Source organism: Pipistrellus hanaki (assembly GCF_964339955.1).
Source record: "Pipistrellus hanaki genome assembly, chromosome: 16".
NCBI lineage: Eukaryota > Metazoa > Chordata > Mammalia > Chiroptera > Vespertilionidae > Pipistrellus > Pipistrellus hanaki.
In genome coordinates this window covers 16728635-16753253 of record NC_140518.1, presented here as the reverse complement: position 1 = coordinate 16753253, position 24619 = coordinate 16728635, and the positions used below count along the sequence as shown (strand labels likewise).

The 24619-nt window shown below is 36.9% G+C and overlaps 1 protein-coding gene across 19 annotated transcripts in view; it reads right to left on the bottom strand.

Moving 5' to 3' along the window:
• The window catches only part of BPTF (bromodomain PHD finger transcription factor), a 99423-nt gene that overhangs the window by 53856 nt on the left and 20948 nt on the right, over positions 1–24619 (bottom strand). For 14 of the 19 annotated variants that reach the window (XM_084864131.1, XM_084864126.1, XM_084864116.1 and 11 more), the window contains exons 3-9: positions 18016–18239; positions 16550–16753; positions 15813–16001; positions 9325–9513; positions 3722–3909; positions 1933–2288; positions 1330–1461 (exon numbers count right to left, since the gene is read on the bottom strand). In XM_084864131.1, coding sequence (XP_084720257.1) covers positions 1330–1461; positions 1933–2288; positions 3722–3909; positions 9325–9513; positions 15813–16001; positions 16550–16753; positions 18016–18239 — 1482 coding nt within the window. The remainder of the gene's footprint in view (positions 1–1329; positions 1462–1932; positions 2289–3721; positions 3910–9324; positions 9514–15812; positions 16002–16549; positions 16754–18015; positions 18240–24619) is intronic. The other 5 variants (XM_084864114.1, XM_084864120.1, XM_084864123.1 and 2 more) reach the window with 3 other exon arrangements.

Sequence of the window (24619 nt, the reverse complement as noted above, 5' to 3'; positions counted from 1 at the left end):
TCGGGATTAGCTTTAGCTCTCAAAGAAGTGTTCTCTGCCATCAGAAAGGTGCTTGCCTGCTCCACTAACACAAGTTTCAGGATAATCACTGAATAGGAGAACATTGGGACAGAATGGTTTGGCACAGTCTGGAGTTAACTGCAAGAAGGAACAACAGAAATGGAGCACTGCCTCTGACTCTCTCCTGGTTTTACCCTGATCAAAGAAAGCCATGCGGCGTAAAATAAAGGTGTGCCACCCGTCTAGCTCTCCTCTCCAGGGGTGCAGTCTGGAGCACCTTAGCTTCACCCATTTTTTGTTATCCTAGGAAGAATTAAGCCCGTTCCATTTGTGGAAGCCTCTACTGGTAGAAGCAGTTTTAGCCAAAATAGGAGGAAGAAAAGAGAAAATATCCGTAAGATTTATAAGGGGAAAACACCAAAGAAAACTGAGAGCAACCCTTAGCCAATGAAAAATGTTTAGTAGGTATAAATGAATTTTTCTTAAAAACAACAACTACTTTTCATTATAAAATAAAACAGATTTTGAAAGCAACATAAAGCTATGTTCATATTTTTAAAATGGCAGTGCTATACCTTTGGAGTGGGTCCTGTAGGTAGAATGAGTCTCACTTTTCACATGGAATAATAATTTACATTTTTATCATAAGCTTGTATTAGTTTTATTGTAATAACTCTCTCCCCCCCCGCCACAAATGCAGTACCCCCCACTACCATAAGTTATGCAGTCGAGTTTCCCACATATAGGAAAATCGCAGGGGTCAGCACATCGTGAGTGCAATGGATAAGCCTTGCCCTGGGAAAACCACCTTCACGATCATGGTATCTCCCCTGCCAGGTAAGTATGTAAAATAACTCCTTAAAGACTAACTGAAATTAAAATAAATAAATAAAAGATCCACAGGGTGAAAAAGTAGGTTAAGGCACTAAATGTATCATTTTTTTTTTTAACATTCTGAAGAAGTTACAGAGCTACTTAGGAACTAACATAATTGGCCAGACATTTTCAACTCTAAATAAATTAGATGCCTAGTATAGTACCTGAAACATTCTAGAATAAATATTCTTTCTATTCTATGAGATGCTTTTTACTGTAGAAAATATTTACTTCATATACTTGATGTACTTTGATCTTCATTACAATGCTGTATCATAAGTTAGAACTAATGTTCACGTATGTTTACATCTTATTATATACAGGAGGAAAATGAAGCCAAGAAGAATTAAGTCTTTAATATGCTCTTTTAAATACATTTACTTTCATTCTCAATAGACTATTCTTCCAAAAAGGAGTATAACACACCATTCACAGGGCTCAGAATTCACTTACCTGGTGTGTCCTAAAGATTCCCGCCATATTGGTAGCATCACAACTGGTTTAACTGCACACTCCAAAATAGCTAAAGCCAGCGCAAATTCTCTAGGTTTGCTACACATCTGAACTGCCTTGATCCAATTTGCCCTATATTTCAGAAGGAAAAAACAAACATTTCACTTTGTTGATCCTAAGCTATAAGTACAAGAGTTGTAATTTACGATACCTCCATCTTACAGGACACACGTTTCTAGGCTAAGCAGGTATAAATATACTGTTACTGGAATTTGCTTTCTCACAGAATCATAAATTTTGACATTGAAAGGATCCCAAAGGTCAACTAGTCCTCCAACTTCTTAAACTGTCCACAGGGTTCTGTTCTTTGGTCTCTACTTCATTCCAGGGATAAGGAGCCTGTTTTCCAGAAACCTCCCAAATGTTCGTGTTGGTTCAGTGACTTAGAAGTACACTCATATCCCGAATGCCCTCAGTATTTAGTTGACTAAAGCGATTTCATTCAATTCATTGGTAATGACCATTTAAGTACACACCTGCAATGATCATATTATATAATAGTTACAATATTCACAGCAATAAATGAACCTTAGTTTCCTTTACCTGTGTGAAGCCCAATTGGGATGAAGAAAAGATGAAGGGATATTGTTTTCCAGTTGGGTGATGGTCAGTCTCAGAGTAGATATTGTAAGAACTTTGGACCCATGGACAGAACCATTCCATTTGAACTCTCCTGCTGGAGTCAGACAGAATTTGTGTGAAAGATGTCTTCTCTTATCATGGTCTTCCCTGTGCTGGTGCTTATTCAAAGCAAATGAATTGGTGGAGTACTGATTGTGGTAGACACGGTATTTCCCTTCTTGACCCAACTTAAAATAATTGTTGATATTTCCTTTCATGACCACTTCCTTTTTGGTGCTCAAACGCGAAATTTCTCCTTGAGAGTTAACTACCAGCACCTGACAAAGAAAATAAAGACTCCATTGTTTATATCAAATATGCAAATTGATCAATTATCTTTCAATAATTTGTAATTTAATCATTCTTATGACTGAACTTCTGAAGTTTAAAAGTTAGTTATGTTTATAATTAAATTATCAAAATATGTCTGCCAAAAAGAAAGAAAACATCTATTAAAGACCTAATTATTTTCCTGCATCTCAAATACATACACAAAATTACGTGTAAATCATTCACCAATCATTACTTCAAGCCTACAATACATAGGTTAAGGAAGAAGGAGGGCCCAGTACATGTACTATTATATTCCCCAAAAAATATATTCCTAAAACTACCTTTTCTTCTGCTCCTTTTATCAATTTCATCTTTAGTAGAAGAGCCTGAGGATAACCTAAAATGTTTTCAAAGAGTTGATGCCAGTCCTTTTGTAGATTATGAAATCAATAGTGGGCCTTATTCAGCTTTTTATAAAATGAAATATAATACAATAAAAGAGAAAATAACAGAATGCTTCCCACACAGTACTGCAAAATACTATTTCAGGACACTTTTGAGTGTACTGGGAGGCTATGAAAAATGTCTTACTGAGGGTCAGAGTAAAAAAGAAGTTTAAAAGTCAGTGTTTTAAATCAATTTGTATATTACGAACAATGCATATTCTTGCATATCTACCCTGCAAATGATCCTCAACTGGGAGCTATCATTGTAGTCATTACTCTGTCACCATGGCTACCTAAGGGGCAGAAATACTGCTTCAGTCTCTTTGTTCACAATGAGAGCTGGGAAGCTGTGCTGTTCTATGCACTGTACTCTACAATCAAGGAGTAAGTCCTATTCTTCTGAAGCAGGTTCACCTAAAATGATTCTAGCTGGAGCTAAGCATTATATCATTTACAAATAGCCTACTCATTATCCTATGTGAAAAGAAGCCTTGATTTCTTTAGAATTACATACAATAAAACTAATAATAAATAAAGTATGCCACACATTTACAGCATTTCTTTGCATGGACTGAAATCCAGGGGCCCAACTACCGGTATACTTCCAAATGTAATACTTTAATTCTTGTTAGCCAATACACTCTTGGAAGTGGAGAAAATAGAATTCAATGCCGAAACCGGTTTGGCTCAGTGGATAGAGCGTCGGTCTGCGGACTGAAAGGTCCCAGGTTCAATTCCAGTCAAGGGCATGTACATTGGTTGCGGTCGATGTACAAGAGGCAGCTGGTCGATGTTTCTCTCTCATCGACGTTTCTAGCTCTCTATCTCTCTCCCTTCCTCTCTGTAAAAAATCAATAAAATATATTCAAAAAAGAAAAAGAAAATAGAATTCAAAAGAAGGTCTACAAACTTGCTTCCTCTATTTCTAAGGTACAGTAAATGAAATTATTTTTACATTTCAAAAATGTTTGTTTTAAACATTAAGAACGCACCTCTTTGCCCTCCTTAAATAACTTATTGGCTTCATGGGCTGCAGCTGCCACCTGTTGGCTCTTCAGCTGACTAAGCTTGCTATCTGGATTCCGTAATCTCGTGATAATTCGGGTTGAACTGGATGCTCCCCGTCCACCTCCGGGAGACTCGCTTATTTCCCCATTCGACTTTTCTGATTTGAAATCACCTGTTAACAAATGAAAAGGCAGAAGTAATTGCTAACAGTAAGTAAATTACATATGTTACTACTTTATCCAAAACTCAGATCTGGTGCACAATTAAGATCCAAAAGGTAAACAGAAAAAGTCCTTGAAGAGCCAAAGCAAATGTGTTAATTTTTACAGGGCTTATTTAAAAGAAAGTATGTCAGAACTTGACTGTGAGTCATTTATTATTTTACAGAAAAATCAAACATGCCAGGTGATCTGTTTCAAAGCTCATCTACTACATAGAAAACAATAAGGGCTGCTACAAATTTATAAGTCACAAATATAACAACTCAAAATGCACAGTATTAAGATGTTGCCTTATGCAATAAATATGTATTTCTATATAAAAAGTAAAGGATATAATTAATTTTAGAATGATCTCTATTGAAATTCTGCTTAAATACCTAATGTATGAAAGCTTATAAATATAAAACGCCAAGTGAATTTTCTAAAAAAAAAATTAAATCCAGATAATTATCTGTATATGCAAATAATTATACATGTGAAATTAACTTCATTAATTTTTCTTAATAGAATAAAGGCCTCTCACATTTTCATTGTGACTTAATTTTTAAGACAGGAATAATTTCTGCTTTCCCACGAATCTCTTAGGCTGAAAATTTCTATACTATCTAAAATGATTGCATCACTTTCCATTTTCCATTAGCCAGAGAGTTGAACAAGATCTCATTTTTCATTTTTAATTTAAAGCTTTGTAAAATTAAGACAGTGTGGCATTAGCAAATGAAAAACCGAGCAGAAAACTTACTATACTTTATAATATAAAGATAACATTCTATGTATAATAGATTAAAAAAAAAAAAAAACTGGATTGGGAAAAGTAGGTTTCTATTTTGAAAAATATGAAAGTTAAAACAATTCAGTAAACATTGTTCATCTTATGTATTCAACACCACTGCTTTCCTTTGGGGATATGCTTTCCCCCCACTATAATCATGATTCTGCCAGGACTGCAAATAAGTATCTTGCCCTGTGTATGGAGTGCGCAAATTCATCCAGCTTAGCCAGAGAGAGCATCAATGGTTGGCCACAGTGATTGCCCTAGAATTGGTATGTGGTCCAGCATACTATTCCAATTTTGAAAATCTGAAGATGGAGAAAGGGCATTAATGAGCATAAAGGTTTTAAGGTTGGCCACTTTCCCCTCACAGCATGGATAAAACATCTAATAGGAAGAGATAAGAAGCCCATCATGAGGGTAGGGAAGTGTAGAACATGAGGGGAAGAACAGTGATAACCTGTTATACTGGTCCAATAATGCCCCTGGTGCTGTCATTACTAATGTACTTCCCAAATGAATGTGCCAATAAAATTCCCTTTTTGTTTAAAGCAAGTCTGGTGAATTTCTGTCACATATAATCAATAAATTCTAAACAATCCAGCAGAGTATTTGAAGATTTTGATCCCAAAATATGGCACTGACTAAATCAAGATGTGGTAGGGGTACTGGACATTTTGCCACCCCAGGCTGGAAAACTAGAAATGTCCACTGTATGGCAGCAAAGCAGCTGGTAGGACCACCAACTGTGTCCCTTGGGCCCCAAACCATGAGCCTCCATGCTGAAGGATTATGCCAAGATATTGAACCATGATGGCTATGTCTTAGGACCATCTATAAAGTCCTACAATAAAGACTTTTAGACAGTGTCTGGTCTAGGCTGGACTTACAAAAACAGCAGAAAAGTTATGGCACAGAGCTTTTAAAAAGAAGCCCTACAAGTAAAATGTACTGCAAATAAGAGGAAGGAGGCAGAAAATTCATCCCTAGGGGTAAGAATTGAAAGGAAACCAGGCTGTGGGTGGAGGTCCTTATCTTATACCCTTTGCCCAAAGGCAACACTTATACCCTTTGCCTAAAGGGGTCAATCACTTAAGACGCAGCCTGGAGGCAGAGAACAGAGCTGCTTCCTCCGAGCCTCAGGAGCTCAGTGTTTAGGAGGAAGTGTGAGGAGGAAGAAGCTTAGACAGACTATTTTCCTGAGGCCAGTGGAGGTTTACCTTCAGGAACCTCATTTATGGCCATTGGGTACTAGCTGGGTACCCAAGCAATTCATAAGGGAGTACCACTGCCAGACAAAATGCCAAACCTGTCAAGCTAGAATGTATGATTAGTCAAACCTATAGCAATTCTCAGCAACCCATCTCTGACAACGGCCAGCCAGAACCAGGCTGCTAAAACAGGAAAGCCTCTAGAAGAGAGATCTTACCATAGCCTCCTCACAGCCACCCTCCCAGAAAACCAATGGCAGCAAGATTTATCAAAGAATGGCTCAAGGATTTTGAGATCAAGATAAGCCACATCTAAACCTAATAAAAAACCTAAATAATAAAAGCCTAATATGCTAGGTGTCCTACTGTTCATTCGACCCTTCGATCAGTCGTTATGACGTGCACTGACCACCAGGAGGCAGACGCTCCAACTGGAGGTCAGCTTGCTGCTGGGGTCCGGCCAGTCAGGACTGAGCGAGATGGGTTGGACATACCCTGGAGCCCTCCGACGGGGACCCAGGCTTGATTGCGCACCAGTGGGGTCCCTCGGCCTGCACCCTCTCGCAATCCCGGACCCCTCATGGGATATTAAGAGCCGGTTTCGGCCTGATCTCCATAGGCCAGGTCGAGGGACCCCACCAGTGCATGAAGGGCCTCTAGTATATATATAAAAGTCTAAGCGACTGGCCAACCTCCCAACACGTAGCTATGACACGCAATGACCACCAGGGAGCAGATGCTCTACGTAAAAGCTGCCGGGCTGTGGTGACTTGGCAGCTGCAGTTCTGGGGTGAAACAGAGAGGAAGGAGCCTGATTCTGGGATATGTCACCTGAGAACCACTCTCTCGCAAGCTGGGACAGCCACAGAGCAGGCCGAGGGACCCCACCATTGCACAAATTCGTGCACCAGACCTCTAGTAAAAAATAATAGACAAACACAGAAAAGGATATCCAAGACACAATTATAATTACCAAATACAATTTGGAAAAGAATTTTGGAAAAAGTTTCAGTTGTGGGTAAGATCTTGGCATTATGTCAGGCAGAAGCAGTTTTTAATTTGAATACACAAGTTTTTGCTAAGCTACTAAAGGGTAGAATTGTGGTTATTTACTGTTTTCTATTTTTATAGCATCTCTCTTTCTTGGAAACCACTCCCACTCCAATCATATACTTTTGCTGGAGTCATCAATCATAATACCTTGCCTGCCCTGGCCACAGGGGTGGGAACAATTTGTCCAATATAGGCCACTCAAATTCCCTCCTCAAGGGCTTTGGATTTGGAGCAGTAGTGGCCTTGCCTTGGGGTCACAGACCTTGGGAAGATATGAATATAAACTGCTGATGCCACTTGGGAAAAGCCTGTCTGTATTAGGAGAAAATGAAGTTAACATACAAACATACACAGATGCAAAAGATGAGAGTGAAAGAGGAAGACAGAAAGAGTTTTGATACCTGAGGGTCCAATTACCCTGTTTCCCCAAAAATAAGACAGTGTCTTATATTAATTTTTTCTCCCAAAGTTGCCCTAGGTCTTATTTTCAGGGGATGTCTTATCTTTCCATGGGCTAGGTCTTATTTTCGGAGAAACACAGTATCCCTGATGATGGCCTAGACTTCCCTATTACACAAGCAATTAAATTCCCTTTTCACTTAAACTAATTTAAGCTGATTTGTTCACTTGCAATTGAAAAAATTGCTAATTAAAACAGGTCCCCACCTCCTACAATACATAAAACTATACTCCAGAAGGATAAGAAAACAGTTATAGAAGTATTATGCAAAATAACTATAAAATATATATTATTTTGTTTCTTACTAAGGATGGTCTTTCTTCCTTAGTAAGAAACAAAATCCAGAGGAACCAAAAAAAAAAGAAAAAAAAAAAAAAAAGACTGATAAATTTGCCGAAACTGGTTGGCTCAGTGGAGAGAGTGTCGGCCAACAGACTGAAGGGTCCCGGGTTCGATTCCGGACAAGGGCATGTACCTTGGATGCGGGCACATCCCTGATCGATGATTCTCTCTCATCTATGTTTCTAACTCTCTATCCCTCTCTCTTCCCCTCTGTAAAATATCAATAAAACATAAAAATAAAAAAGACTGATAAATTTAACTACATAAAAATGTAAAAGTTTCTGTACAACATAACAGAGTTAAAAACAAGCATGACTATATAAGTATACATGTAAAATCAAAGATTAATAGCCATAATACTTTATAAAGCATTCTTAAAATCATTAAGAAAAAATATCAAAACTCAATAGGAAAAAATGAGCAAATGATGTGAAAAAGCAATTCTCCACAAAGTTGAGTAAACACACAAAAAGTAATTCAACCACATTAGTAAGCAGGGATCTGCAAATTTTAAAATGAAATACTTTACCAATGGCAAAATTTTAAGAGACTGATGATGCTGAGTTTCAGTCAGTGTATGAAGAAATACATATGTATGAAATATCAGCACAAATCACTTTTCATGTACAATGAAGCAGTAGCCATCACTACTTTAACAAGTGCCTAACCATTACACCCAGCTATTCCACTCACTGTTTCTATACTGCCAAACATACTTGATAAGAACACAAAGATGGCCGAAACCTGTTTGGCTCAGTGGATAGAGTGTCGGCCTGCGGACTGAAAGGTCCCGGGTTCGATTCCGGTCAGGGGCATGTACCTTGGTTGCGGGCACATCCCCGGGGTAGGGGGTGTGCAAGAGGCAGCTGATCGATGATTCTCTCTCATCGATGTTTCTAGCTCTCTATCCCTCTCTCTTCCTCTCTGTAAAAAAATCAATAAAATATATTTTTTCTAAAAATAGAACACAAAGATGTATGTTGAGAATGTTAAAAGGCAGCACTATTTGTAATAATAATAATAAAAAACTGTTAACAGTCTAAATGTCCATTATTAAATAAACAATAAATGAATCGTGGGTCATCCATACTGTGAAGTACCATGCAGCAGTTAAAAAGAATGAATTCCATTTATAACACAAAAAAATACATTACATGTATTACTGAGTGAATAAAAACCAGATGCAGAACAATACATGCAAAATGATTCTGTTTAAAATATAAACAAAAAATTTTTTGTAAACATACATTAATGAACCTGCATGGAGAAAGATAAAAATGTCACATACCAAACTGTTGATGGGGGTTACCTTCGGGGAGGAGGGTGTGAAAAAGATCTATTTTCCTGGGTGCTTTTTGTATTTTTTAAAACAAAAACCATGAGTGCAAATGTTAAAAAATAAAATAAAAATAAAAAATGAAAAAGATAAAAAGAAAATCTAAATCTTCCCACCCCCATCAAACTTCCATTTTAAAAATGAAAAATGAAAAAAAAATGGCTTGCTTTAATGCATGAAGTGTATTCTTACCTATCTCTTCTTGAATAGAGACAGGTGTGTGAGACTCTCTTTCTCCACTGTCAGGATCATCAGCTGCCTTAGCAGATTCACTCTGGGAAGAACTTAATTCACTGCTGCTGTTATTGTTTTCCAGATTAGGCTGAATGGAGGTAGTGGTAGCACTAGTGTTACTGCTGTCACATGTCTTGCTAGGTTCTTCTAGAAAAATAGAATACCTGATTTTTACATCAGAAATCACATCAAAATTAACTAATTGTCAGAAAAGACATTTTCTTGTTTTAGGACTGCATTACAAAGCCAGATTTTAAAAAGAAAAGCCACTCATGTATGAATAATGCAATATATGAAAAGAAATTTGTAAGCAACACCTATGAGTTATTTTTAAGTTTCCCAGTTTAATAACACAGACTTTTATCATCTAAGTCTACAGTACAAAGCAGACAATTTTTTAAGATACCCCAGAACTAGAGAATAATGCATCTCACAAAACTTACAGTCTAGCAGATACTGCAGAAGTGATTTTGTTGAGATAATCCCCAAAATCTGAACTTTATATTCTTACTTTACAAAAGTTTAGCCAGTTTGGGTCAGTGGATAGCGTCAGCCATGCAGACCAAAGGATCCCTCCCGGGTTCTATTCCGGTCAAGGGCATGTACCTTGGTTGCAGGCTCCTTCCTGGCCAGGGCCCTGGTCGGGGATTGTGGGGGAGGCAACCAATCGGTGTGTTTCTCTCTGTCTTTCCCTCTCTCTTCTACTCTCCCTAAAAAGCAATAGAAAAATATCCTCAGGTGAGGATTAACAAACAAACAAAAAAAAAGTATTCAAACAGTATTAGAAACAGATTTAAACAGGATTCTTTACCTCTGAAGTTCTCTGCCTGAATTCTATATGCCTCCAAGTTAACTAGAGGTAATACCTGACTGTTAATTTTAAGAAAAATTTAATAAATTTAAAGCCTCCCTATGCATTTCACTGTCACTAATAAGATGCTCTTTAAATCAATCACCTAAATTAAAATGTAAAATACTTTTTTTTTAAATGGAAATAACCAGAATGGCACTGTAAGGGAAGGAAAGGATCTAGATATGTAGAGAGAAAAATGGATGAAAGTAAAAGTTCTCTGTATATATAGTTACTTAGTTTGACTTTGGAATCATGACAAGGTTTTACTTTTTTTAAAAAATTAAAATTAAAACAATCTAAACCAAATAAACCCTAACTGTATATCAAGTTATTTGGCATAACCTCAATTATTTCAAGTGACTTTGGGACACAGTATTTTGACTGTACATCCTTATTGGAAATATGGTATAAGGATAAGTAAAGAATTGCAAAAAAAAAAAGTCTGCCATTCAGTAGTCTTATTATTACCAATTATATCAGTATTATGAAATTACTGGAATCTATAAAATCATTTCTTCTCATTTCTATTTTAATGTACACCAAGATATTAATAATATGTCATCATTAATGGACATCTGCATCAAGATAAAGAAATTATATAATTAAGTCACTGCTGTTAGGCAGTAAGGCTTTTAGTATAAAAGAGATACAAGTACAAAAACAAAGAAACCAAGTAGGCAATCCTCAATCTGAATTTGAAATGTCAATGTGGACTGATGGTCTTTTTTTTTTTAAAAAAAAAAAAGTATTTTCTAACTTTACCCACCAAAAAAACCTACAGGCAGTGACAGCCCAAGAGCAGTAAGTACCCCGAGGCCCAGATTATGGTCTCTAAATATCATTCTCCACCAAAAGAAACCAGAGCTTCTTGGGGAAATGACAAATTCCAAGCCTGGGGTAGAAAATGTGTTGAGGTAAAAATTGTGTCAGATAAGCCCAAACATCTTATCTGGCCAAAAAGCAAGGAAGCTATCTACTACTGGGTCACAGCAAAAGGACTCAAAGGCAACAGGAAGGGGCTCTGCTGGTTCACATACGTAAAGTGAATTATGACTACAACTGAAATAAGTTAAATATAGAATGATCCAGGGGTTCAAATACTTAAAATGAGAAAGCCATGCCCCTCCCCCAAAAGTCCATAACACATGAATCCCCCCTGAAGGTAACTAGACACCAGCTCTTAGCTCTGAAAATATTCTGGGCAAAAGTAGTTGAAAATGAATTTAATCAAGCCTTCAGAAACAAATTAAACACCACCAAGAAGAAGGACACAGACAAATCATGAATGTGGGACATTTCATAGAACACACTAGGCTTCTTCACCAAGTCAACAACATGTGAAAGAAGAGTCAGGAAAGAGGGAATGCTTTCCATTAAGAGTCTCAGGAGATATAAAACCAAGTGTCATGTCACATGGGGAACTTATATGAAGCTATTTTAAACACAAATGCAAAACAAAACAAAAACATTTTTAAGCAAGAAAATTTAAACTGACTGGATACTAAGGAAATGTCAATTTTATTAAAATGATAATGGCAATGTGATTATGTAAGACAATGTCCATATTCTTCAAAAATGCATGTAGGATTGGTATGTTTGGAATTTGCTTTGAAATACTACAGTAGGAAACAACCCAAATTCACATCAACAGGAAAGAGAATAAACAAAAATTATAGCTATACAGAGGTCTACTATAATGCAGTTAATATGAAGGAATTCCAACAACATACAACATTATATTAGTAATATAATATAAAGTGAAAAAATTAAGTTCCAAAATGTTACACTTAACACACAATACACTTGCTATAAAGTTTAAAACAACAAAAACAGAAATATAGTTGTTAGCAAATCATATAAATCAATTAAATGAGACAAGAGTATGTGGCTCATATATCACTTTGACATCAGGTAGCAAAAGTCCTAACTCTATCGGGTTTCCCTTGTAAGCAGGAAAGAAGATAGTGAACACTTCAGATAGTGGAGAGGAAGGCAGGGGATGGAACTGAGGAGACGTTTTGTTAGATGCAGGTTAGTTTCAAAGCAGGACTTTGCTTTTTATTTGGGGTGATAGGTTCCTAACTATTTCATTATTAAAAATAATTTAAAACCTGAATAAATCAAAAAGAGCCATGCAATGATTAGTGATAAATACAATTAACTAAGGATTATGCTTTACCTAAAAATGTACCCCTGGGATCAAAGGTGAATTTTTTTTTTTTAATTTGAGCCAAATAATAACAACAAAGTAGTTTTTTAAAAAAGCATGGGTGAAGTATGACTAAATCTTAATAAATTTTAAATCTCAGTGTTAGATATGTTGCCGGCATCCATTTAACTGTTCTGTATGTTTAAAATTTTGCATAATAAAAAATTTTATATTAAAGACAGAAATAGCAAATTTAAAATTTGAGAGCTACAAACCAGTAATAATAAACTAACTCATGTTGGAAAAATACATATAATTGGAAGAAAAGAAGTAAACCACATCAGTTTCCTCACTAATCATTCCTTTTACAGCTACAAATATAGATTAATAAGGTGTAGCATGCCTAATGCATAATTGTCTAAATGTCATTTTCTCAAATAATAAAGTATTATATAAGATATACCCTTATTTAAGAGTTCAGAGTACATTTTCCCATAGAAATATGTAAGAAAAAGGTTCTAGGTCAGCCCACAAAAACCTTTTTTAGCACATCATATACCCAAGAATGTTTTTAACCATGAAAATAATTTTGAGATTGGAACTTAAGAAATTCTAACTATACATAGCTTAAATACTTTATTAGAAAGTGCTCTCTGCTATTAGGGAGATAATGGCGCTTCATAAAATAATAGCAATCGCCCTGGCCAGTGTGGCTCAGTTGGTTGGAGCAATGTCCTATACAAGGAAAGGTCACAGGTTCAATTTTGGGTCAGGGCACATACAGGAGGCAACTAGTCAATGTTTCTCACATCCATACTTCTCTCTTTACCCCCCCCCCAAAAAAAAATTTAATGAAAATAATAATAATCTAGCTACACTAATAAAAGAGGGATATGCAAATTGACCATACCTCCATGGTGCCCATCAGCCAATCATGGGCGTGTATGCAAATTAACCCAACAAAGATGGTGGGCTGATTTGCATATGCAGGCACAGAGTGGCTGGGTAGAGCAGGACGCCTGCTATGAAGGGGGTGTTGGGGAAAATTGGGGGGAGGGAGCTATGGGAGTGGTGCTCCGCCAGGAGTAAGGACTTGCAGGCTCCCAGGCAGCTGGAAGTGAAGCCAGGGGAAGGAAGGCCTTTTCTTGCACAAATCTTCATGCAACAGGCCTCTAGTACAACCCGTCACTATGACACACACTGACAACCAGGGGGCAGATGCTCAACGTAGGAGCTTCCCCCAGCCTGCAGGCCCCAATTGTTGATGGGGCCTGCCAGCCCACCTCATGGTCCCTCCCCCACACCAGGCCCTAGGCTGGTATGGAGAATTGGAGGTGGATGGCAGCAGATGATGGTGGCGAGGGAAGGAGGAGGGGGAGGCAGGGAACTGTGTGGTGGCGATGCGTGGATGGTAAGGTAAAGAGAAGGTGGGGAGGCAGGGAACCTGATAGGCCCTGATCACCCACCAGGCCTAGGGACCCCACCCAATGGCTGAATTTCATGCACTAGGCCTCTAGCACCCTGTTTTCCCGAAAATATGACAGTGTCTTATATTAATTTTTTCTCCCAAAGTTGTGCTAGGTCTTATTTTCAGGGGATGTCTTATTTTTGGGGAAACACGGTAGTAATAGTAGTAGTAATAATAATAATAATAATAACTACTATTATTATTTTTATTATGTAGTAAGCAATCAATCCCCTACTCAAGTATTTTGCTCTATAAAAAACCATTAACTAAAGCCAAGGCCTGGCCAGCATGGCTCAGTGGTTGAGTGTCCACTTTTGAACCAGGAGATCAAGGTTCAATTCCTGGCCACGGCACATGTCCCGGATGCCAGCTGGATCCCACGTGTGGGGCATGCAGGTGGCAGTCAATCAATGATTCTCCCTCATCACTGATGTCTTTCTCTCCCCCTCGCCTTTTCTCTCAGAAATCAATTAAAAACAACAAAACTACAGCCAAATACTGTATTTCAAGATGTCATTATCCCAAAAAAGTTAATAGGTTAAAATCAGTAAGCTCTTGTAGTTCAATTTTGTAGATGCTAGTTTCATTATGTCCATGGGAAAATTTTTAAAGCAATTATAAATAGTTATGAAAATAAATTTTTAGTTACTATTTTTATTTTCCTAATCTCAGACATTAAATCTAAAGGCATAACTTAAATGAAACAAATGTATGAGATTCGGTTAACATAAAAAATTAAATGTAGCAACTTCTACTTCCAGTCAAGTGGAACAGAGGGGCTGGATTTACCCTCCCCCATGAAACCACAAACAAAAAGAGAACTCTTAACAGGCAGTGAACAAAGGAGCGCTGGCCGGTGTGGCTCAGTGGTTGGATGCCACCCCATGCACTGAATGGCTGCCAGTCTGAATCCCAGTCAGGGGACATAGCTCCCATGGCAGGAGTATGCAAGTGCAGCCAATTAACACTTCTCTCTCTCTCTTTCTCTTAAAAAAAAATCTAAAAATCTAAAAAAAGAAAATGAACAAAGGAACCCACCAGCAGCACTTCATGAAAGATAACCAAATAAGCTATATATCCATATACATATGTACATACATATATATATATACACAAAAAAAGTGCTTTACATCCTCAAACCAGAATAAGATATCCCTACATTCCTACCAGAATAACTAAAATAAAGGAGAGGGGGGAGAGAGAAGAGAATTGTGTGAAATTTTTATAAAAAATCTTTCAGAATTTCCATCAACCTTATTAATTATAATCCTTGATTTTTAGTGGAATTAGCAGAGTTTATTTTCTTGTTTATCTAAATTTCCTAATTTGTATTTCAAAAAAACACATACTAGTATGGCTCCTATAATAAAAATTATTTTTCACTTTAAAAAAATGCGAAAAGAAAGGCATAATAACATTCTTGGTGTAATATAACTTATTTTCAGGATAATTTAAATTATAAAAAGTTTAGAATAGGAACTCTTTATTAACTTAGATTTTTATGTCAAATATATCTTGCAAAAATGTTTTATGACAATGTCTTTCTAATATGATTTTATAGTTTGAAATATTAAAAAGAAAAACTATATGAGCACATGCAAACATGAAATTAATCAGTTAGCACATACAGAACTGCGATGATCAAATATTCAACACTAAGCCATTAGTGCATAAGTACTTAAAACTAAAATATCTGCCACTATGGTCTGGTGATGAAACATACAATAAGTTTATTAGACAAAAACATCTAAATGAACTTTAAAAAGCATGAAGATTATGATGCATTTCGAGCACTAACTGCAAGAACATTTGTCAAACTCCAAATGTTAGATGACAATTTAGCAATCAGGGATGGCACGTATGGAATGTAAGCAAGCAGCATGAATGAACACATGCTTTAAAGTTTTAGGTGACATTCAGCTTTAAAGGGAAGGATTCCCCCCATTACAGAGGCACTGATACACTGCCCTCTGTACCTGGCACATCCGGGGGGAGCTCAGATGCCACCTTCTTCTCTGCCATGTTGCTGCTATCATGGGTTTCTGAGAGACACCCCTCGGGACTCTTCCCTTCAGAGGGACTAGTCTCTTCTGAAGAAGCATTTGTTGTGTTGTCGCCAAGATTTGCTGACTCAGAGTTACCTTTATCCCCAACTTCTGTTGGCTCTATAGTAAAATGCACAACAAAACTTTAAAGATATCCTTTAAAATTGCTTTAGGACATTATGGCCGCATTCAATCAACTGTTAAAAAATGAATGATCACCAAAATATCTGCTTTTATTTGATGGCCATTTTGAAGCAATCAGATTCTGGGCTATTTCTGCAGTAGATAATCCAAAAAATATTTAAGAATACTTAACATGCTAAGAGTGTTTAAGTAATAAATATGAAAATGAACAGATTTTATCACATACAAAAGTGCATATTCTGGTATTAAAATAATGATTTTTCACCAACAAATCTCACTGGGAAATGGCACCTTATTAGGAACTAGAAATAAAGATATGAGCATAACATTATAGCAAATAGATCAATATATAAAAGTCAGTACAATGATTATTTGTTATAAGAGGGAAGGAGATCCTACTCTCTTTAGAAACACAAAATTAAATAGTTGCATATATAAAAGTGATCTGTTTTCATTTTGCAGGTAAAACTGGAGATTTCAAAGTAACACTGATCAAATATTTTTTTAACAAGTAATTTTTTTACCCTCAGATTTTCCTTGCTCAGGATCATCATCTGGTGTCTTGCTGTCATTGTCTTTCTCGAGAGACTGGTCTTCAAGCTCCTCTCTGGTTTTCTCAGCATCTTTGGAGTTATTCTCAGTCTCATTGTCGTCCTTTTCTGTTTCTTCTGGGTTTTTAACAATATCGATTTCTCCCTTTTTTGCTCTTATGGATTCCAAAATCTCTTCTAAAATAAAAACAAAAAACTTTGTTTCCATATATACCAATTATAAAAGTATTACAAATGCCACTTAAGAGTTTCAAGTTATTAAAGTTAAATCTTTAAAAAAGCATTACTACTATGAAATAAGGATCAAGTGCATCAATAAAATTTTGATGTTTAAAGAATTCTACCAATTTGGTTATCTTCACTTCTAGAAAATACATATCAATTTAGGTTCTACTTTTTATTTTTATTTTAAGAAATTGAAATTTGATTATAGATTACTATCATATTATCTGACATCTGAGAAAAACTGTTAGCTGACACAGACACACAGTTTGGGCAACATGCTAGAGTGGTAGAGTGATCAAAAACCTAGAGGTTCTGCCCTAACCGGTTTGGCTCAGTGGATAGAGTGTTGGGCCTGTGGACTGAAAGGTCCCAGGTTCGATTCCGGTCAAGGGCATGTACCTGGGCTATGGGCACATCCCCAGTAGGAGGTGTATAGGAGGCAGCTGATCGATGTTCCTCTCTCATCGATGTTTCCACCTCTCTCTCTCCCCCTTCCTCTCTGTAAAAAATCAATAAAATATATTTAAAAACAAAACAAAACAAAAAAAAAACTAAAGGTCCCATGACCTAGTACAGATCTCACTTGAATTAGCTTTGTTACCCTGGGCAAGCTACTTAACCTTCAGTCTTCCACTATAAAATGAAAAAACAAAGACCCATTTAGAAATCACATTTCTCCCCAGAAGTTCCATAATTGTTCTGAAAAAAATAAATAAATAAATAAATAATCATTAAACCACTAAGGGCTCTAATCCTCTTTTTTCTTGGGCAGTAGTTGAATATTAGTAATGACCAGGACAAGATACAAAACTTCAAAAAATGCATAGCATCCCTAATTGATGTCAAAATGGACATGGTTCCCCTGGGAAAATGAAATATAGAGAATTCAGGTAAAATAAACATATTTGGCCTGGACCACATGGCTCAGTGGTTGAGCATCGACCTATGAACCAGAAGGTCACGGTTCAATTCCCGGTCAGGGCACATGCCCAGGGTGCAGGCTCGATCCCCGGTGTGGGACACATAGGAGGCAGCCGATCAATGATTATCTCGGATCACTGATGTTTCTCTCCCCTTCCTCTCTGAAATCAACAAAAATATATTTTAAAATATATATGTACACATTTGAAATACATTTTCAGATTTTGTAGTGATTTCATTTCAAGAGTTTATGTTAAATTTAACAAAAAGTAAAATGAGAAAATTTCTCTTACCATTAGCTGCCGCCAGAAAGGATTTATTACTACCCCTCGCCTTATTGGTCAAGTCTTCAGTTATGTCCATGTGCCGGTGGATTTCCTCACGCATTTCTTCCAGAATTTTGCAGAGTTCTGCTTCCCAGTAATCTTTGTCTAGACAGTCAATTAATTCTGCAAGCTGGACCTTTGTACTGTAGTACCAAATTTTCTTTTCATTTTCATTTTCTGTATCTTCTTCTCTGTTTAAAAAAAGGTATAAAAACATTTCCTATATTAGACATACTGGCACTTATCTGACAACTTCACCATTTCAATGAAAATTAAAATATGTGCCCTAGCTGGTTTGGCTCAGTGGACATGGTTGACTTGAGGACTGATGGGTCCTAGGTTCAATTCCGGTCATGTCTAGGTTGTGGGTACATGTCTAGGTTGTGGGCTCAATCCCCAGTGGGGGGTGTGCAGGAGACAACCAATCTGTGATTCTCTCTCATCATTGATGTTTCTATCTCTCTCTCCCTCTCCCTTCCTCTCTGAAATCAACAAAAATATATTTAAAGAAAGAAAATTAAAATATGTGACACAAAGTTTGTGCACTAAAGCTCAATAGATTTGCTCACAAGAGATCACGCTGGGACCGGTTTGGCTCAGTGGATAGAACGTTGGCCTGCGGACTGAAAGGTCCCGGGTTCGATTCCGGGCAGGGGCATGTACCTTGGTTGCGGGCACATCCCCAGTAGGGGGTGTGCAAGAGGCAGCTGATGGATGATTCTCTCTCACTGATGTTTCTAACTCTCTATCCCTCTCTCTTCCTCTCTGTGAAAAATCAATAAAATATATTTAAAAAAAAAAAAAAAAAAAAAGAGATCCCCTCAAGTCTCATTCAACTCAAGTTTTCTTATTTTATTTCAGCAAACTCTAATTATTTTGATTTCCAGCCCACTGCAGCTTAGGACAAAGGAATTTATGAGTAGTAGAGGGGAGAGGTATTAGTACAACAGCAAAGTAGGATATATATAAAAGCAGGACAAGAAACAGGATCTCAAAATTCAGAACCTGTGATTACTTGGTGGAGGACAATCTTGGTTATACTTCAATCGACTTTAAGATTAAGATCATCACTATAACATACAATGAGCAGAATTTTAACCAGAAATATTTAAACTGCACATGGCAGGTACAAAGCAGGTCCACTTTACAATGTAATTTGGAAGCATTTCCATCAAAATGATCTGCTAAATTCTGGTCCTTGAGGGAATCGTCCCAAAAGAGCAATGATGTCTCATCACTCTTCTTATGGACAAAGCTCAAACTGGAGAGAAGAGGAGCAGCTAGCTAGCTACCTTTCCTATTTAAATCTTTTTCAAGGTCCCATTCACTTGTAATAGAGACAGAAACTTCAACAGGAATAGTCACTAACTCAAAACCAGCAAATTAATTAATGTTAGAACCAGACTTAGAAAAACACATGTGATGGAATTTCTTCTCTCATTCAAAACAAATTCAGGAGTGCATGTGAGGTACTTGCTGAGAAAGAATCCAACTTTGCTGTCTACTCAAAGGCAAATTCGTGGAGTTGAAAGAACTGGGCTTTGAGAGAGCTGGCTTTCAATGCGCTCAGTCACTTATGAAATATGTGAACGTGGGTAAGACACCACCTTTCTGAGCCTCTGAGGCATTTTCTTTACTGTACAGTACCCGTTTCGAGGCTACAATAAAAAACATGATAATAAGGCTTCCATTTTAATGCCTGGACACATTATTAGTGATTAATAAATATAAAATATTACTATTAAGGCAGTAAATAAATAAAAAATTAGCAGAATTTCAGGACTTAATCATTAAGGTATTCTGAAGAAAGGAAGGATATAGTAAATCATGGATAAATAGAAGACTACCAAAATTATTTAAAAATTTTTTAATTTTAAATGAGAAATTTTAAAACGATTAATAAATGGTTCCTTTAGTATCTAGCTTTGATTTTTCAAATCAGCATCTGCTGGCATATGAGATTAGTATATTTATGTTGGAAACTTGTTACAATTCCTAAAGATCATTTTTAAAATCTGCTCTAAATTTCATTCTATAATGGGTATTTCTACTAACTTTTTATGACTGAGCAATGACAATAGTCTTATTCCAATTTACAATGCTAACGATGTCAGAGTTCTCTAATCAAAAATATTAACAAACAGCTTTCAAACAGCAATACCAAATCAAAAATCCAATTAAGTGATAATATCAAATCAGAAAATACTTAGTGAGCTTTGGCTGAGCATAAGAGTTATAGCACTGCCTGATCTTTTATTTTCTAAAGTATCAATCTTTAAGGATTTTCCCTGTTATAAAAGACGGTAAATTCTTTCCATAATTTTTGCCTTTCTCTCTTTATTCAGAAATACCAACACATTTCAGTAGAACCAAAGAAATTCTACATAAAAATGTTTTTGGGCCGGGTTGGTGAGGCTTAGTGGTTGAGCACTGACTTTTGCACCCGAGGTCACATGACTGTGTTGCAGGCTCAATCCCCAGCAGGGAAGCATGCAGGAGGCAGCCAATGAATGTTAATGTCTCTCTCTCTCATCGATGTTTCCATCTCTCTCTCTAAGAAAAAAAAAAAAAAAAATCAATGAAAATATTTTTGGAGTAGAAAATATAATTTATAAGATATCAATATTAAAATGAGATAGTATGGAGCCATGACCAGATAACACAGTTCATTAGAACATCCCCGACATGCCAAGGTTTCAGGTTCCATCCCTAGTCAGGGCACATATAAGAATCAACCAATGAATGCATAAATAAGTGGAACAAGTCAATGTTTCTCTCTCTCTCTCTCCTTTCCTCTCTCTAAAAATCAAACAATAAATTTTAAAAAATTTTAAATAAAATGCTATGAAAATAAGTTTAAGTAAATAGAGATTCTGTCCTTTTTTTTTTCAAGCAATTCAGAGACTATTGAAAGGGTCCCTAACTGCTGACTGTCTTAGTCCATGCTGGCATCTGCAGAATTTCCATTTGAACAAAGAACACTTACTTGTAATTTTAATCTTCATTTTAGCATCGAACTCACTACTTCATATGACAGTCTGTTTTAAATTGGAATTGCTCTTTTAGAAAGGTTCTCCTTATAACGAGACTAAAGACCTGGTGCATAAAAATTCATGCCCTGGAGAAGGGGTCCCTCAGCCCAGCCTGCCCCCTCTGATAGTCCAGGAGCCCTAAGGGGAGAGAGGTGACCCGGAGATTAGGGGAAGGTGACATCCCCACCACACCTCTGTGCTGCCACTGCCGGCAGCGCAAGCCTCCGCCTGCCCTTGGTTACCGGAGCCTCAGGCTTGCCTGTGCCTCGGGCCAGCCCTGGGCGGCTGGGGGGACCGGGAGTCTCCAGTGGCAGGTGCACGGAGCTGCCCACGTGCCACCCCGGTGGGGCTGAGAGGACTGGGCACCGCCATCTTTGAAGGCATGGCAGTCAATTAGCATATTACCTCCTTATTGACTGTGGGTGCTGCCATATGTGAGGGCGTGCCAGTCAATTAGCATATTCACGCTTTATTAGATAGGATGATGCAAACTTAATGTATCCACCAATTAGTCCTGGTTCTGCCTGCTTGAAATTAAGTAAAATAAACCTAACATGTCCTCCACACACATAGTCTTTTGAATCTTTTATAACATCTATAATTTTACCTTTTTTTCCTTTTCAGGTCAAATTTGCTTCAATATTTAAATCATTCCTTATATAACATGTTTTCCAGTCATTACCCTAATGTTCGTCAATGTCTCTCTAAAAATGTGGGGCACAAGAACTATTTTTTTATTCTGCTCATCAAAGATGATATATAACACTGACAATTTTTTTCTTCTTTTTAAAAAAATATATTTTTATTGATTTCAGAGAGGAAGGGAGAGGGAGGGAGAGATAGAAACATCAATGATGAGAGAGAATCACTGATCGGCTGTCTCTGTCACAGCCCCTACTGAGGATTGTGCCCTCCACAAGAAAACTTGTTTTAATACTTATATACCTTGTGTAAATGTGCCTAGGGCTCATAAACATTAAAACGAGTTTTCTTTGAAAGCATTAGCAGTTATTATTCATTCTGTTTTTCTGCTTTATGCTTTTAAAGAATTTGTCCCTCTACATGTACCTTCAAGAAAAAAATATATTGTCAGTGTTAAGTATCATCTTTGATGAGCAGAATAAAAACAATAGTTCTTATGTGCCACATTAAGTGACAACAGCAACTTTCCTATATAAACGTTTTGTACGTACATTTGATTTGGGGGTTAAGATGTGGTTTCTACAGAAGTTCTGTCCCTACAATGTTCTTTGTGTACGCCCAAACTGACCGGGCGTCCCTACAGACACTGATCAGCACAAAGAGCTCACCGGATGGCAGGAAAGGATGGTTGGGATGAAAACCTTTGCCAAAAAATTACATTCATAAGCAAACATACATATGTCTACATTTTTAAGTTCGTTTTTTTTACTCTGGCAAGGTAAGATGTTAATAACTAATATTGTTTTAGTTTCCTCTCTAAAACCCACAGAAACTAAGAAATTCATGTCCACTTGAAACCTTAGAATGTGACCTTATTTGGAAACAGGGTCTTGGGAGACATAATTAGCTAAGGATCTTGGACTTAATATAAGCCTTAACTCCAATGCCTGGTGTCCTCATAAGAGAGACAGAGAGAGAGGGTGATGTGAAGATAACAGGCAGAGATTCAAGTGATGCTTCTGTCTATGAGCCAAGAAGCATCAGGGCTTGCCAGCACCCACCATAAGCTAGGAGAGCGGCACAGACAATGTAGGACAGGCTTCTAGCTTGAGCAGCAGCTATGACGGTGATCCCATTTGTTAAGATGGGATCACTGAATGAAGGGAAGGGGGGGTGGTGATTACATTTTAGACATGTTATGTTTGAGGTGCCTGTGTGAACATGTCCAGAAGGTTGCTGGACATGGACAGAAGGGTAATAGATATAGGTTTCATGGCAGCTTAGCCAACAAGTAAATAGGTGGCTTACAGCTAGAATGGGGAGATACAGACAGAAAGCTGTGTAAGTTAAAAAGCATGATTTAGTTTATTTGGCAAATGAAAAAATACAGAGTTTTTAAATGCTGTGTTCATAAATTCATAATGGAGAGTGACAGGAAAAAGTCAATTTCCCTAATTTTGCAATTACTATTTTACTGACAGTCCCAATTTCAGAGCAAATGATTGATAGAAAGAAAGCAATAGTTAACAAAGACTGGTTTTCCCATATTGGATCAAAATCAATCTCTCCATTGTTTACCCAACATCTTGGTTCCTCAGGAAAACTAAAAAGAACCTTTCTTTCATTTAATGCTTCACTAACTATACCTAAAAAACACATGTATTTTTAAAGGAATATTAAACCATTAAAAGCAATAATGAAAAAACAATTTTTACAAACTACTAGCAATATAATTAAAACTTGTTCGCTGCGCCAGATTTTGTTTTAGACATGCCCCCCATTAGACATGATTCATCATCATTTTCAATCTCGGGGCTTCCAGGGAGTAGATACACCAAATCTCCATTCTGTGATCTGAGCAGTATACCAGTATGCATATGGCTTCCAAACTTTCACCAGGAGAACACATACAATCTACCACAAGAGGGCACTTAAACTGATTATTATTTTAATTTAACTTTAAAAAGATGTAAAATCTTTCAGATTGGCCCAAGTCATTGACAAGTAAGGTAATTATCACTAACAATGACATTTAAAGTTCCATATTTGACTTTAAAAAGAATCAAAATGTTAAGACATGAAAAAGATATCCTAATTTGTCTGAAATCTTAAGTTTTGTGTATTTCATTATGCATTTAAGAAAAGAAATTTGAGGAATTATGATTTAACCTTTCAAAGCAAATGCATTTAAATACAGTTTCATTGCCAAACATATAACTTATGTTTTCATCTAACTTTGGGAATTTCAATTTAGAAAAATACATTTCATTAATAATGTAGCACAAATCCATGCTTAGGTGCTTCAAAGGTAACGTCTGAAGTCCTCTGACTCATGTAATTTCAATAGTTTGCACTTATTTACCAACATTCAAAAAAGTTCTCTCCTGCTTGACTGAATGCTGGCTTTATATACTGATACAGATTTATCAGGAAACAAAATAGTTTTGGAATGTCACTTATTTTATATTTTCTAAAAATGCCTTTGTCTCAAAATTTTAAAGAACTCAAACCCAGCCCATGTATTAGCAAAAACTATTTTAAAAAATATATATTTTTATTGATTTCTTGCAGAGAGGAAGAGAGCGGGATAGAGAGTTAGAAACATCAATGAGAGAGAAAATCATTGATCAGCTGCCTCTTGCACATCCCCTACTGGGGATGTGCCTGCAACCAAGGTACATGCCCTTGACCAGAATCGAATCTGGGACCTTTCAGTCCACAGGCAGATGCTCTATCCACTGAGCCAAACCGGTTTCGGCAGCAAAAAACTATTATACTATCTCCTCCCCACCCCTGGCCACTGATATAAGTTATAAGCACTGATTTTAATAGCTCAATCAAGGTGAGTTGCCGACTTCTCAAGATGATGGTTTGGAAACTATGCTACAGTATAAAAT